Source organism: Telmatherina bonti (assembly GCF_933228915.1).
Source record: "Telmatherina bonti genome assembly, chromosome: 21".
In the NCBI taxonomy this organism is placed as follows: Eukaryota; Metazoa; Chordata; class Actinopteri; order Atheriniformes; family Telmatherinidae; genus Telmatherina; species Telmatherina bonti.
Genome location: NC_136630.1, coordinates 18,635,012 through 18,652,054, shown reverse-complemented (window position 1 = coordinate 18,652,054; position 17,043 = coordinate 18,635,012). Strand labels below are relative to the sequence as shown.

General features: G+C 41.5%; 1 protein-coding gene across 1 annotated transcript; it reads right to left on the bottom strand.

Moving 5' to 3' along the window:
* Positions 1-10,844: 10,844 nt before the first annotated feature.
* metrn (meteorin, glial cell differentiation regulator) lies at positions 10,845-15,782 on the bottom strand. Its single transcript, XM_079260371.1, has 4 exons — positions 15,531-15,782; positions 14,468-14,901; positions 13,131-13,190; positions 10,845-12,572 (listed from the first exon to the last, which is right to left on the bottom strand). Exons 1-4 carry the CDS (start codon positions 15,635-15,637, stop codon positions 12,259-12,261), a joined length of 915 nt encoding a protein of 304 aa, XP_079116497.1. The 5' UTR covers positions 15,638-15,782; the 3' UTR covers positions 10,845-12,258.
* Positions 15,783-17,043: the final 1,261 nt, after the last annotated feature.

The window sequence follows — 17,043 nt, the reverse complement described above, 5'->3', positions numbered from 1 at the left end:
GAAATATCAACATGTGTGTTACTGGTAAAGGATAAATGAAAATGTCTTATTCACAAATGCCTGAAAACAAACAAACGCTGAAGCAAATTATATGATAATCTCTGCAGAGGCCCATTCTGATAAAATGAAGCAGAATAAAATTAGATAGGTTTTAGTACAGATAGTTCAGACCATAGCCATGGTCATTTTGGCAGTTTGACACTATCTGCTTTAATGTCCCTCAAATGGGGGATCACACATTTTTAATATTTTAAGAACTTAAAATTGGATCTCAGATGTTAAAATAAAGCCTAAGTTACTCAGCTGTGTCTTAAGGTTATGTATTTTAAGATTTAATGATTTAAATTAGTTTAATTTAAACTATATATATATATATATATATATATATATATATATATATATATATATATATATATATATATATATATATATATATATAATGTGTGTGTGTGTGTGTGTGTGTGTATTATAAAATTAACTAATTTAACCAAACAAAGTTATTATGCAAATGTTAATGTAAATGAAAATAAGCATTAGAAATGATAATATTGTGTTCTTTCTTTAGGTCCAAGTTAACGGCTAACATTGCATTTTTGCACCTTGAAATTAAATTAGCAGGAGTGCATTTTAAATTACATCATTTTCGATCCCATATTTGGTTCTCAAAAACAAGGAAGAGCTAAACAATAAAGCCTGTCTTTGATGCTACCAGGATTGGAACAAATATGTAATATTTCCTATATTTCATACTTTTTCAAGGCACTACTTCATGAAAGGCAACAGACCAATATTTATTTAACAGGAAGTTAAGTTAACTTGATATGGAAAACTGAAATGGTCTGAACAAGAGAAAGCAGAGCATTAGCATACTGGTATATGTGATGCCATTATACTGTAAGACCCTAACCTAATCAACGTTACAACCGTACGAAAACATATGACACTTATTCACTTTATCTACTTTCCTCTGTTGTGTTGGCATCGCTTTGAACACACATTTGTTTTGGTGGTGGGAAAATAGGGAAAAAAGGTTAGATGTGTTGTGCTGAGGATGGGAAGCAGGGTGTAGTGATGCAGAGGAAGTACCTCACATGGCTTGCGATGGGCTGCTCGTCAAGAGACTCTTTGTTTTAGGAGGTTAATGCCTAATTGATACAGGCTTAATGAGAGCTGCCTGTGCATGCAGAGTGTGTGAGCTGGGGGCTGGACGGCCTTGCTGTAATTGGAACGGACAAGCCTTGTGTGGAGGAGTGCACAGGGAAAGGATTTATGAGAACACAAGGAAAAGAGACAGAGTGGGAACGATGACAAAAAGGTGGCAATGGGTACAAGGAATGTGGAAAAGAATCTGGTGTGATAGTGAGAGTATTGAAACATCATGTGAAAGAAATGCAATGACAAGAAAAAGAAATAGCCCAATGTTAACCAGTACGGATGTTTAAACAGGCAGATTTAGGCTTTAGAGGCCAAATTCATCTTCAGTTTCAAGTAAACCGAATGTTAAGTAAGCAAAATGTTTGTAGTAAAAAAGTCAGTTCAAACTGTAGCTGTCTGGTATCTGAGACACCTGTCTTTTCACCCCCTCTTTCAGTTTGTCAGCCCGAGACTATTCATGCAAGAGTCCTCAGCTTCTCTCCAGACAAGCTGTCAGTGTGACGGCTGGGGAGGCCTTAAGAGGGAGGGGGGAAAGGGTAGGAGAGGGGTGCATAGAAAAGCTATGCACTTCAGAAAACCCTGAAGAATTAGGACTGAAGGCTATAAAGATGCTGGGTGACTACAAGAGAACAGCCCAATAAATAAAGGCTTCTGTGTGCATAATAGAAAGATGAAAGAAATAACAATAAATGATTTCTCTTTGGAAGTTAAGCTTAAGTATGTTAATAAACCAAAAATCATATGGGATGAAAAAGAGAAGTATAAAACATAGAAAAGGTCCAGTTACAGTTAGGGTGAGAAAGATGGGAGGGAAGCTGCTTCATGAACAGGAGCGAGTGAGAATGAGGCTGAGTGTCGGTGAGAGAAGGAGGGAAGGGACAGACGATCTGCTTTCCCACACTCGGCCGGTTCCCACAGTGGAGCCAGCTAATCCCTGTCTTAATTGGGGGAGAATTCCAGCGCACATGTTCCCCTGGAATGAGCGTAGAGCGAAGGGAGAGGAAAGCTCGGGAGCTTCTGACACATCAGACAGGCCTCAGCGGCTGGGCTGATGCAAAATGTGTGAGTGCACTTTGTTGGAATAGAAACATGCTGCCTGACTGTCAGCACATCCAATACATAAATGGCTCCACATGTTGTTTCTTTTTCTTTTTCCTTGATCTAACACGAGAAGTGCTCTCAGCAGCCACTTAGCAGTGCTTACTGACATTCCACTGTGGAAGAAATACTGTATGTTAAAAGTTTCATTTCATGCATTTTAAAAAGCTGACATCTTTCTTTTATCAGTTTTATTCAATGAAAAGCTTAGTTTATCAAATGTTATTAAAAAAAGATTTATTTTTCCTTCAACTTCACCAGTTGAGATTTATAGGGCTTTTTCTCCCAATAGATATTATAAATGGTGTTCATTTATCTAAGTTGAGAGCTAATTTTTTTTTTTTTTTTATCAAACTTGGTGAATTGCCAAAGTTCGGCAGTGGAAGAATCCATAAAATTCCGGTGCACATCAAGTTCACCTTAAAACTGCAACACATAGTTTCTTGCCTGAGATGAGGATGTGCTCTTCATGTGCCTTTGTAGTTGTTTGTGGGAACAGAAATCCTTCAAAAGGTCACTGAAATGACAAAAATAAAAGTTAACAGGTTTGCGAACTAGAAAAAACGTTTTAGAAATGGCCACCTGGATGCACACATCCTAATGGTTTACAGTTTGAGATGGGTGAGTAATAAAAGCTATAAAGCTTTTGAAGAACCGTTTACATTCCATTATTTCTGAAAAGTCTTCCACAGGAATAATAGCATATTAATGATTTTACCTTGTGGTTTGCTAGAGATGGGGCACAGAAGGGAGCTCCTGGTGGCCGGGCTTTTGCCTGAAAGGGTGACATGATCCGCCGCTCCTGTTAGCGAACCACCCGTGGGAGGGGCTGTAGGGGTTGGGTGCAGCGGCATAAGGTTGACGCCTTGGTGGTATGATCCTTGCCTGCAGAAACCAGCTCTAAGAATGTGGAATACCCCCTCTCTGTTGGGGAAGGAGCTTGAGCAGGTGCATGAGGTTGAGTGGTTTCTTCTAGATAAAGTTGGATTCACCATGATGCACAACTTTGGCTCTGGAATCAGTCTCCCCGAGAAGAACTAGAACCTCTTTCATTCTGGAGTTATTCCCTGCTCTCTTCGGGCCCTGGGAGGGGGGATGGGGGTTTGTCCAACCATTGCTTTGAGAACCTGGAGAAGATGTTTGACCCAGGGACTACTGCAGAGGGTGCCTCTTGATCCAGGCATACCCTTGTATCAGCTGTTCAGTGCCTGTACAACTGGTACCAGAACTTGGGTCGCATTCATAGCCTGATGCTGGTTTCATCAGGCTATGACCTCCAACTCTTGCTTTAGCAACCTCCAAATCCAAGACTGTGCTCCTCAGCTGAAAAATGGTGGAGTGTCCTCTATGTATTGGGACTGAAGTCTTGCACCAAGTGGAGGAGTTCAAGTATCTTGGGGTCTTGTTTAAGAGCATGGAAAGGATGGAGCAGGAGATCAATTCGCAGGTTGGTGTAGCAGCTGCAGTAATGAGGACTCTGCATTGGTCTCTAGTGGTGAACAAGGAGCTGAGCTGCAAGGCGACGCTCTTGATTTACCAGTTGATTTCTGTTCCTGTCCTCACCAATGGTCACAAGCTGTGGGTAGTGATTGTAAAAACAAGATTGTGAAAAAAGCATATTTTTTTCTGCAGGATGGCCCAGCTCTCCCTTAGAAATAGGATGAGAGGTTCAGGGTAGAGCCACTGCTCCTCTACATCAAGAGGAGCCAGTTAAGGTGACTAAGGGCACATTCACATCAACCTTTTTTATTCAAATCCAAGTCTGTTTGCTTGGAAAGTCCACTTTATTTGGTGAGCTGTGAATGCGCCAAACAAATTCTGATTCGGACCAAAGAAGTGAACCACCAACAAATGCAGGTCTCAGCCTGTTTCAAGTGGACCAAATACAGGAAGTAGACTACAAAGAAAGTCACCTCCTGCATTCGAAGTAGCATTGCATTTTTAGGTAAATATTTAGCAATTGTGTTAAGAGTCCTCTGCCTCGTCTGTCGGTCATACTGCAGTCATTGTTGCAGTGTATTTCTGCAGTATATTTGCATAAGACAAAAAAAAAACAAAAAAAAAAAAAACAACACAGCGATAGTTTCCTGCTCCATGTTTGACTCGCAACAGTTTTCTTCGTCATGCAGGTCTTGTCCCCTCTTTTACTAAATACTCGTGCAATGCCACCTTTGGTGGGAATGAGGATATATCACAACGGTTTGGCATGTTTGACCAAAGTGCAGCGTGAATGCAATCTTGGTCTGAATGGATACGCCCCTGAGCCGAGTTCCCAATCGGACCGAGTCCTGCGGACTATCCTGATGTGAATGCATCCTAAGGCATCGGATCAGGATGCCTCCTGGATGCCTCCCTGGTGGTCTGTCTGGGATGAGACCCTTGACAGATCCAGGTTGCATTAGAGTGACTAAATCTCCCAGCTGGTCTGGGAATGCCTTGAGATCCACCAGATGAGCTGGAAGAAGAAGTGGGGGGGAGGGAAGTCTGGGCTTCCTTGCTTAGGCAACTGGCCCGTGACCCAACCCTGAATATGTTGCAAGAAAATGGACAGATAGATTGATGTTGTACTTTGAATGTTTCTATCTTGTATCTCAATAAACTGCATTTATTAGGACAACACAAGCACCTTATCTTCTGAAAATTTTCATGTGCAGAACACTCCAAAAAAAAACAGGATGTCAAAGTGTAACTAAAACTGATGTAAACTGTCTTCAGCTTTGTTTCTTTTATAAAAATACATAATACATTTGGTACCAAATCATTAGGGAGGGCTTCAGTAACAGGTAATTAAAACTCAGGAGTAGCTGTGTGTTTTAATTTCTATCATTTTGCTGTAACTGACCAAGTGTGCAAAGCTTAGATAATGACCCAGTTTTTGAACTCACAATCACCTAGACAACTATCTTTGCCACTACTCATGTCCAAACAGTATGCAATATATATGTTCAATTTTTAACAAAAAAGAGCCAAATGTAGGGGAAACTACCATCAGAGGTTGCCTTTACACCTACCTTTTTATTCTGATGGATGAAAAAATCCAGGGTCACATCAAACTGAAACATTTGGATCAAAGATCTACAACATTCTTGTTCTCTTGTGATGAATTGTGGGTAAATAGAGCTGCGAGACACGCAAGACCCAACTATACTTTCAGGTGATTTTTTTCTTAATAAAATTTCTGTATTTATAAAATCCTAAAAGTTTAATCTGAGTGATCCATCATCACATTTTCACATTTCACAGCCTCGTGCAACAGACATCTTCTGAGAAATCTTTGGAAGACGAAAAATGCAAGGAGATACCACTAACTTTGTCAAACCACTATGAGAGGCAGTTTCGCTCCTACCTACCTCTTTACTTAATAAACAACTCAAACAAAAGGCCCAGTGCAGAATGTCTCTGAGGCGGTAACCCAAGACAATTCCTTGGAGCAGAAAAATAACACACAAAAAATAGGTGCAACAGAGGAGGCTGGCAGCACTGCAGTTTGCAAGGTTAGATAGGAGCATGAAATGACGTAACAGCTCTGTTGAACCTGAGTGGAAAGTTTCTGCCTTTGTTTACAATGTTTTGTTGGAAAACTGTAATCCTGGTTGTTAATTGTCATGGTTTAAGGGTGCAGCCAAAGAAACAGGGGTATTTGCTTGTAGAGGACTCTCAGCCTGGGATTTTCTGTGCTTCATTTGAGATTTTTAACTTTACTACAGCAGCAACAACCTGCTATGCTGTGATATTGTCGAGTGAAGGGTATGATTAATAAAACAAAGCCAGACTCAGTTCATGCAAATTACATATGATCTAAACAGATACTATCCATTGTTCTGTCATTTTTTGTGTGTGATCTCCTGAGATCTCTTGTGTCTTGTACAATATGACCACTTTGCAAGTTATCAGCTTGTATGTTCATTAACTGTATCATCCTGCACAATATTCAACTTCTATGTTTTATATGTTTATTTGTCCCCTGCAACACATGTGCTGCTTAAGAAGCTCAATTATCTTTCATTCTTTGAGAATATCCACCTAAAATCTTGTTTCTACCAGAGCTTTGTTCTGTTTTGTTGCTGCCAAAGAATTCCCTAAAACTTATCATGTCATCTAACCGTGGCTCAAGCATGCACAGAAACAACAGCAACCACAGAAACAATCAGAATGAGTGTAGATATGATCAATTTTTCTTGTTGATAAGGTTCTAGAAAGGTTCAAATCACTTCTCTTGATCTGCAACAAATGTCACCTTGTCCAGACCTCTTGCACCAGTTTTCTAGATTCATCACTGGTCTCATCTCCTGGAAACAGATGGCATCACACAGTAAACGTGAAAGAGGCAACCCATAATGTTAACTTAACACTTCATGCTGAAACCAAACTAAGTGGTTTTTAATGCCTAAACCAGACAATGTTGTCTTGGTTCCTGAACTGGAACCACAGAGAAAGTAAAAGTCGAGGTCAAAAAGGAGAAACGCCACTCCCTCCTTCCTGCGAACATGGATTTTTTTCAAAGCTTTCTTTTTTCCACCTCTAAAAATTACAATTATGTCGTGTCTCCATAAACAACAAAATAGAAAAGATTGTGTCTAAGAAATGAAAGTGAATCCACATGCAGAGGCCTACATGTAGAAATTGTGATACAGCATTGCAGCATAAATTTCTCAAAGTGTCAGAATCAGAGTATGATGTCAGCATTTGGAGATTTTTGTGGTTGTACCCCCTTCAGGCAATGTCAGCCAGAGATGAGGTGGCAGCTGTGTTGAGCCCAAACGGAGAGTTAGTGAGCAGGCCTTTAATGGAGGGGGCTCCAATTCATTCCCTCTGTCTTGCCTTACAATCCTTTCTTATTTTTGGCGGGAAAGCGCCAAAGATGTCTGTTTGACCCAACTTGTGTTTCTTTGCGGGATCGACTCCCTGAGAAAAGAGTCGCCCGCCTCCATGCTCGCCCACCATGTCCACCCTGTCTTGATGGATTTTCACTGCACATTTTGGAAGGGATTACAGCCATCTGCAGGCTCTTGAGGAACAAAGGGGGCTCCACGCTCTCCTCCCTTCAGTACTTCAGAGGGATAACATGGCCAGATAAACATGCTCTTGCACTTGTTCTTCATTCTACCTTGACCTCTCAAATGATCCATACTGCCCACACACTTTAAAGCTGAACATGCAATTTTCTCCCAATTCTGCTCTGCTGTGTGAAGAGAGACCACTCCATACCCCTCAGAGTTTGCTAAATGCTCATTATGCATGGACCAGTTTGAGTCATAACTTTTCCAACAAATTAGTGTATAAAGAAAGAGGAGAGCAGGAGGAAGTCAGTGTTGCTCCAGTCCTGAAAATTCACTTTTTCCTTCTACAAATCATCACTCCAGCTGTTCGAGGGTGTTGTAGGAATGAGACATTGTCAGCTGGGAATCTGAGATGCCAAACTGTATCCATAAACTTCAGTCTCCCTCTCAGCTGGTGATAAGAGAGGCTGCGTGATGCTTAGCTACTGACTCACAGGAATATGTGGTTAGACCGCATGGCGTGACGCCTGGTCTGGGTGGAATTAATTTGCCAGCATAGGAAAGAATAATTCATTCATGTGGAAAATTAAGGGCATTTTACATGCACAGCTGTTTTTGTCACAGCTTACTATGTAGCAATCAAAATCACCAAAAACTCGCTTCTATTTATTTCTGTACCCATTTCTCAACTAAAACCATATAAACTAATTTTTTTGGATGTAATCATGACACAGCTTGGTGATGTGCATTCCCTTAAAAAGCCTGTTTGACTGTGTAAATGCGATGTCGTGTTCTATAGTCCAAGTTTTATCTCATTGCATTTGGTTTTAACCTTTGTTAAGTTGCATTTACAATGAGAATATTTTCATTCTCGACTCCTCCCAGTCCGTTCTTTCTCACATTCATTTGCTGTCTCACCTGTCCTGATGTCTACCAAGTCCCTTCTTGGCCTAAATATGACCAGTATTTATTTAGGCTTGACTCTGATTTGTTGCTTTTTACTCCCACGTGTGCTCGGTCTCAGACATTTGATTAAAGATAAAATCTACCAGCTGCAACCTTGAGCTGACTTGATTGTTTAAGTCTGGCTGGAAGTGCTAAGATCGCAGACAGAATGAAACTTTCTCTTTTTCAACTGCTGCTGAGGAACAAGGCTGAATCACACAGAGAGAGGAGAATCGTGGAAAAGGGAAGCAGACAAAGTGCTGCACAGATTTACTTAAACATGGTCCTTAAGTGCCTTTTGGCACAGAGGGCAAGGTTTGTATTAGTGCATGGCAACCTCTGTTTTGGATTCAAACTAGAAACTAGCAGCTGTGGACGAGGTTGCAAGAAAGATAAGATGACATATCCGTGACAGGAAAGTTCCACTGCATGAAGAATTCAAAGGAAAAATGTCTGAGTTTGTGTGTTTAAAGACTGATGTAAAATAAGGAAAAGAAATTATCAAAGGTCATTTAGCTGTGGCGTGAGACACTTTTTTTTATTAGCTAATTCTTCTTTATACCTTCACGGTAAACAGGGGAACAGCTGAAGCAGAGGGCAGACTTCCAGTTTTACAATTCCAGGAAGAGTTTCCTAACTGGGTTGATAGACGAGAGCTTTGCTTATGGCTCACTGTAATGTGTTGATGCAGATTCACTGTCATACAGGTCATCGAATCTTCAAAGCTTGAGTAAAGGTAAAAAATCCTTTTAAATAAAAGGTGAAATGTCATCAGAACCAGCAGTCCAGTTGAGCCTTTAGGAGCTCAGTATGATTTCATATTGCTGGGACACACAAAAAGTATCAAACAAACAAACATAAAAAGTTAGGAAAGTTGCAATAGTTATGTTTATAGCCACCAGACTGCTTGTCGATGTCAGAAAACAGGTTGACGGTTCTGCTTTGTGAACCTTCATATGGCTGGATAGCAGGAATAGTTTCAGCTGAAAACACAGGCTTCTTGCCCTGGGTGTGGTGTTGTACTTTACTGTGTCAAGGCGCACCTTTCCCGTTTCTGCTCTCATCTCTGGAGCTTTGTCTCCAAACACTTCCCTCAAACTCCCCCAGGGGCCGAAGCAAGCCTACACCCACCAGCTCTCTCTCCCACCCACTCTGGATTCTCCTTTCCTCAGTTCTTCCTGCGTTGCCACAAGCGTACCTCCCCTCAGCCACACAAGACAGAATAAAGAAAGCTTGGCGTGGAGGAATTATTCTGCCTCTGCAAGACTCTTCACAGTCCTCATAAGACAAAAGAAAATTACATGCACACAATGCTGCTCAATGGATGCGATCGCAAAAGTCATTAAAAATCTTTTGATGCTTACAAATGTGCTGCAGTGTGTGTATTAAAATGAATAGTTGGAAATGCTACACAAATGTGTAATTGTGCTGCACTGACATAAATTCTCCCCTTTTAGGGGTTCAGGCTGGGGTCACAACGAAGTGACAACAATGCAGGAAGCTTAGCTTTGTCAAAATGCCACATGATGTATTAGGTGAGGGACTACAATTAGAGGGCTCTTTGTTTTGGCTTATCAGACTGCAGCAGTAACTTCAGATGGTGTGGAAGGGAAGGGGTAGAGGACTGTGTATATCTGTGTGTGTGTGTGTGCAGGGTAGAGCAATTTTAGGCCCTCCACCCAGTCACAGGATGTTTTAAGGGGGCACTGAGGCAGTAAATGATTGGGGAGGTTCACTCAGATGAGTGCCTGATGCAGCAGCCAAGCAGTATCCTTGTATAAGAGATAGCTGGACCGAACTGGGAAGCATGTTGAGCTTTTGTGACTCCTTTCCATTTAACTTGAACACCATGCTAATTCTCCCAGCTGCTCTGTTAGAAACCAGATTTACTGCACACAGTGAATCTGGGGTTTTACTGAGGTGTGTGCAGCATATTTTAATGCACAAAGGGAGAAACAGGTGCTGAAGTTATCCATTACAAAGCTCATCCTCTGATAAAGTGGAAAATGAACCACATTTAACCGTGACAGGTAGCAGTGGCGCAGTGTGTTTATGCAACCTGTGCTCCAAGTTAAAGGCACGCAGCCCTGTGAGCAGGAAAGACATGGCTTTGATCGTGCACTTGTGCACACGTGGTCAGGATGAAGTGAGCGACTGTGTGGCACCTCGGCTCGGTTGAGTCGGCCACAACGCTCCCTTAATGGCAATTTATTGCTTCCTGGATCCTGAAAATGGGAGGCTGAGGACAACAGAATTCCTACTGCTGTTTCTTGTTTTTTTTTTTTTTTACACCCCTTTCCCCCGTCAAACACCCCCTCAGTCCTGAGCAGTCCCTAAATCTCCCCAGCCTTTCAGGCTTTCTCCCTCTCACAGGCATGCTGTTTGTTCTGGGCTTTCAGGAATCTGATTCATGAGTACTTGAAGTGACTTATGTCTGAGAAAAGTTTAAGCGTGGAGGAACGCTTTAAAGCTAACGCTAGGCTACTCCATTTTGATGCATTAGTTGGGGAGATCACAGAAGATGGAAGAAAAGAAACTTGTGGGAATCAGTGACATGAGAAAAATACAAATGAAAACAAAGTTAAACTTTTCTTTTCACAGAATATTTTAATAACATGGACATATAAACATGAAAATAATCCTCACTTATATGACAATATGTTTTTTGTTCCTTTTGTATCTATAATCTCTTATAAACATATTTACATTCACTTTGCTATTAACAGAAATTTACATCTGAATAAAAAAAATGGCAGTGTACGCATCTTAGACATACCATTTCAGCACATTAGGATAATTTGGTATGACCCCCTTCTCCTTGATGATATAGTGCATGTAAAAATCTAGATCACTTTACTGAGCAGAATTTTATACACAATAAAAATGCTTTTTTTTTTTCTTCTTTTGAGCAAACCATGTCCAGTGGGACGATAATAAATCTCCATCATTATCTTTATATCCAAATTATCCAACCGGACTTAAGTTACTAATGGCTGTCCTCTTAAATCTTTATGAACACTGCTTATTATGAACAGTTTAATGTTATCTTGTGCATTTTTTCAGTAAATGACAAGTGAGAGTAGAAAATGACTTTAAAATGAGCAGATTTGTAACAGCTTTGGCCAAACTCAGCTGATCACCAACACTTTAAAAAAAAGTCAAAACAGTCAAATCAGTTTTGCGAATGTATTGCATGCTACAGAAATAAACATGACATCACCCCCTCCTTTTAATACAACACCTTCCAAAGCCCGTCTCCTTCACAGAAACAAAATCTCAGACTGGCTAGAAGATGGCAGTGCTCTCAGCACTATGTCGAGCTGTTCTGGTAGCCTTAGCTTTGTGTTACCACTGTATGTGCTGGCAAGGTCTGTACATATATTAAATTCTCAGTTCTTCCACTATGCTACATATAGTTGCTTTTTATTTGGTTTTCAGTGCTTGCAGCATCACACTTTCCAGATCATTCCCTTTCCTTCATGAGTGCAAAAAGTTTTTAATGTTCCTTTCAGTCATGATTTTACATAATCTCCTTGCTAACAGTAACACTGAGGACGACCCCAACTGAGGGGGAAGCCAGCTGACTGTCCCGTTCTCACTTCTCATCTGAGTAAAAACACCAGTAAAATAAAATGTTTGACCGCAGACGCGCCTGCCCCGAGGGAATCCTAAATAGGAAATAAGCTAACAGTCAATTCAACCTGTTTTCCTGAGTTTCACAATCAGTACACCTGATTTAATGGCTTGACTGAATTACGCTAAATCAAAAAGCTTTTTAGTAAATTTACTTTGATCAGCTTTGCTGTGTCATTGTTTGTAAAACTGGACAGTGCCAAATCATTTCCACTATGTCCCTCCAGTCATAATTCCACCATGTTTCTGAAAGTGAAATGGCAGCAGGAATAAGACCATTTCTTTCCTCAGTCTTTTGGGGAAGACCGTGTCCGCTGGAGGTTTTGTGGCTACAGCGGCCATCTTTGCATGTTATGGCCTCTTTCCTGAACTGGGCGCTCTAGCACCATTCAGATTCTGCATGCTAGAAAAGCTGCTGCACAGTTTCTCAGTCCACAGGGAGTTCACAAGGTATCTGCTGGGCTGCTTTGGCCAGAGCGTAAGTCCTCTGGAAGTCCTTGTAACGGGGAGCACAACCAAGCCAGGCCTCACCAAAGTGGACTCGGCCGGTGAAAAGGAAGCTCCCAGGTCCCGGTTTGACACCGCACTGAAGTAGAGTCCGGATCTCGCCCCGGCTTGCTAAGCGACTGTTCCCGGTGAACAGGGCGTATTTCTGACGAAACACGCGGGTGGCGCTGACCTTGATCACAGCTGCCCGTAAATTGTCGTCCTCCTCCACTGAGCGGATGTTTCCTCTCACCACTGAGAAAAAAACAAAACAGCAAGCTCAAGTAAACGTCATGTTCATATCCAAAAGCATTTTTATAAGACGGTGCTTTAATAAGTTGGATTTGATCATAAAAAGATGCTCTTCTGAAGCCGTAAATGTCACGTATTGTCCAGTTTTCTGCTGATTTTGGCCGAGCATCTAATGGAAACCCCTCGGCCTGCACGCTAATCCTAACTTTTGTTGCCAACTTCTTCTTCCTCCTTTTACAGCTCAATCAAAGGCCTTCAGATTAGTTCACTACTTCCTCTCTGGAAAAGAGGGGGTGATGTTAGGATTAGTCCACTACAGTGCTTGTAGCAGGGTTATGATTGGGTGTGTGTTTGGTAGCTGCAGAGATCTGCTGCTCCACATTTAACTTTTGAAGCCGATGGGATTTGGATGCACGGTGACATTTGGTGCCTGGTTTTCAAACCAGTTCAGTTTATCTGAAGTAAACTAAATGTTATTAAAGTTTCTACACCCTTATTTCTGTTCTCAGAGTTTGCTTTGTTTTTTTGCTTTATTTACTGCTCAAACATGTGGTAACTTACCAAAGTCGCTGGTGCAAACAGCCATCAGGATCTCGGTGTCGTTGCAGGGTCGACAGGCATCTGGAGAGACAACAAGGAAAGAGTCAGTTGGTGACCTCAACCTTACAAAACAATCAAAACTGTTGTTAAAAACCAAAGAAAAAAAACATATATGCAAATTTTCTGCAAATCAGAAGCAGCATTTCCAGGTTTTTGTGCTGGAATGTCAGATGTAGATCCAGAACTTCCAGCAGGGATCAAACACTGTTAAAAAAAAAAACAGACAGCTGCTACTTTTACAATTGGCAGAGGAGGGCCAGAGGAGCTTTAGGTGTCAGGCTCTTCCACCCTGGACATTTCTTAAAGACCAAATGAAACTTCCCCACTAAAGCTTCCAGGGTGTCTACAGTCACACCTCATCAAAGCCTGAACTAGGGCCAAGGAGGGGGGAGAGGGGGGACTTCAAAGATGTTTAAAGAGGCAAAATCCCATTTCCTAGAAAATACTGTGCCACTAGTCTGCAGACGCTCAACTTCATTAAAAATTTTTTTTACAAAATAGAAAACCCTTTAAAAAAAGCTAAATCTTTCAGTGATTAACCACACAATTTGCTGGCAGAAAAAGAATCCCACCAAACAGGCACTGTGTCTGCACCGACTACACTGGCTTGAATACAAAAAAAAAAAAAAAAAAGCCCTGGCATTTTTTAAAGTTCTCTTTGGACGCCTCTCTCCCACCCCACACATTCTCCTCCATGGAGAGAACCTCTTGATAAATGAGATTCCTTCCTCTCCAGTCCACTGCAAACCCCCTTCCAAATCTGATCAGTGTGTGTGTGGGAGAAAGAAAGAAGTGGGGGGAGTACACTCCTACAGACAAGTCTACCCACAGAGAAGCAGTTTAACAAAAGAGGGGAGCATCTCAGCTGGGCAGAGGCCTCCCTGTTGCCTAGGCGACAGCAGTAATCCCAGAATACTCAAGCGGCACTCATTCAAAGGGCTCTGGACTCTGGAGAAAGCCCCACATACTGTGCTTTTGTACCCCCCCCCCATACTCCACAGTGCTCCTGCTCCTACTCCAAACCAGCATGCCTATGGGGAACGTTTGGCCACTTCCTCCTCTCTGCACTCTGTATGAGCCATGGAAGCCAACCAGCCCACGGAGGCCTGTTTAGAATTATGATTCATCTAAATACTGGGATTTTACAGAGGAAAAATATCATCATATGTACTAAATGTTTCAGCAAGTAAAGAATGGCCATATGAACACAATTTAGGAGGGGTTTATGAGAGAGAAATTGTAATTTGATGGGGTTTATTTGTGTAGCGTATGTCATGGATGATAAATCTCTGACTCACCTTCACTGCTAATGGAGTTTGAGTCCAGAGACATGCGAGCTGTCCAGTCTCCTCTCAGCTCGTAGCGAAAGGAGGCGATCCTCCTGCTGATGTCCTGATGAGGTGTAGCCTGCAGGAAGAGGGCCACCCTCTCCCCAGGCAGGCGGCTAAAGCAGCGTACCCTGGGAGGGGGAGATGATTCCAGTCTGTCCCCTACTAGGAGCTCGAGGACCCCGTCTCTTTCCAAGTACAACTGGGCACCGTGAAACTGCTCAGAGGGTTTGACGCAGGCTGTGATGAGGCCTGAGCTGCTGCCGCCAGGGCCTACTGCCACAGAAGGCAGGCGAGGGGAGAGGGTGAGGCGGAGGGCTCCTTTGGGATACAGCCAGTCCAGGGTGCCCTCAGAGCAGTGGAGGGAAATCTGCTCAACACTTCCCTGTTGCTGGGATAAACCACTGTAAGATGGAAAGAGGAGAGAAAAAAGGGGGTTTATTAACAAACAAAACAAATTAAAAAAAAAACCCAAAAGAGCTTCATGTTATAATTGCTAATTTTCTTTAGTAATTTATCCAGATAGAAAAGACATCAGGTGGAGTAAACAGCATGTAAAATAATCCAACTTCAGTAGAGGTTCAGCAAAGAGAAAGTCAGACTAGCCGCCTACTGGTACATTTATGGTCAAAGGGCCCTTCATGACATCACTCTGGCTAAAGTTTGACTCAACTTTCCAAAACTTTTAAGCAAATATTTAAAAAAAAAAAAAAAAAAAGAAAGGAAAAAAAGTTGATGTAATAAACAGAAACAAACACTTGTATAATTGCAACAATAAAGTGCATTTTCTTCCTGAATCTGAATTAATCCTCCAGTCTCCTGCATGTCTGGCCCTCCATGCCTCCTGCAGGCAGCCCGGAGGCGCGATCAGCAGAGCAACGCAAACATTTCAGCAACCTTAGCACAAGTCTCAACATGCTGCATCCTCTGCATGAGTCCTAACACCTGTAGCATCTGAGCAGGATAAAGATCTCACATTTTAATTGTGCAAACGTGCAAAGGCACAGATAAAAATCTGAAAATGATTACTTGCCTTCCTCTCCAGCTGCACTGATCTTCAGAATAGTTTGCAAAAGACGAGTCAAAGAGAGCAAAAAGTAAAATCCAGATTGCGGTAATCCAACCCCCAAAGTCAGGCATTTTCGACTCTGGATGATGCAAATGAGAATATATATGCCTGCTCCAAAGCTGTGATGGCCTGAACCTTAACTATAAAACTGCAACTGTAGCTCTGCTAAGCTCCATATCGTTGCATCCCCAGACGCGCACGAGAAGAGAGCGCAGCCTCTTTATCACTGCGCGCTGCTGTGCTGCGAGACAAGCGGAGATCTGAAGTTATGCACCCTCTGAAAAACTTCAGGGACCAATCAGAGTCTGCCTAGAGAAACTTTAAACCACTCAGTCAGAGGAGGGGGATGGACGTCTGCGCCGGCCCCCAGAGTGAGTAACTGTATGCAAAGATAAACCGCTATTGTGTTGGACATGTCTGCTTGGAAAATACAAATTAACTTGCTTCCTGAGTGAACTCCCATGAATTATTGCCGGTTAAAAGATTCCCTGCATAAAAATAAAGCATAAAAATACAGCTAAATAATTAGTTTGGACAAATTTATATTTCACTTTACACAATATTTTATGTTAATTTCTTAAACAAGAGTTTTCAAGTTTCAAGTTTCTGGTGGTTTGTGTTTGAATATCTGCAATCTTTTGTCCTCTCTGTCATTGTTTTCAGAAGAATGTGTTTTTGTATTTGTTAAGACACTTAACTCTGACCCATGAATCATTCAAGCATAAAAAAAAACTCACCTTGCTGAAGAGAAGCTGTGTTATGGCAACAAAGCTATACTTACCCAAAGATAAGCAAAGAACCCACTTTGGAAAGTATTTTTCAAGAATTTTAGGCCAAAATGAATAGATAAATAAATTGCTCGTATTCTTTCAGTTTGATCTAAAAAATGCCAATGATAACAGTTTGCTATGCTACAAAACAGAGGGGTTTTTTTCCCCTCAAAAAGATAATTCACACAGAGCTATTGGCTGCCAACTTGGCATATCTTGGTTTGGTGCACAGTCTGCCCTGCAAAATTAAGGAGACAAAAAGGGATAAGTGATGTAATAAAATAAAACTTTTAACAGGAGATTAATTGTATCATGTTCAAAAGCAACTATAAAAATAAATCAAAGATCTGATGCCGGACCTGAAAAAACATCTGACCCTTTGATCCATGTATGTATAGCTGTAGCCCCATCAGTTATGTTCCCATTACACGTTGGCTTTCAAAAAGACATTTTTGAAGAAGAAAAACAAGGGAAATGTCTAAAGTATGCCAAATGACACAAGAACTAGACTGAAATCAGTGATAAATAATAAATCTTCCCCAGTGTAGACCTCAATGTCACAGAAGCAGTGCAGGATTGTCGTGACAGAACAAAAAGATAGCCAACAATCAAGACAAGAGCTCTGTAACGTCCTTTAAGAAGACAAGGCAAGGCAAGTTTATTTGTATAGCACATTTTATGTACAAAACAATTCAAACTGCTTTACA

Excerpts from the sequence above, each read along its gene's own strand:
- metrn (XM_079260371.1), bottom strand. The coding sequence starts at position 15,637 with ATGCCTGACTTTGGGGGTTGGATTACCGCAATCTGGATTTTACTTTTT. Across the intron at positions 14,902-15,530 it reads CAGTGCAGCTGGAGAGGAAG|TGGTTTATCCCAGCAACAGG; the intron begins GCAAGTAATCAT and ends TCCATCTTACAG. Across the intron at positions 12,573-13,130 it reads TGTTTGCACCAGCGACTTTG|TGGTGAGAGGAAACATCCGC; the intron begins GTAAGTTACCAC and ends TTTTTTTCTCAG.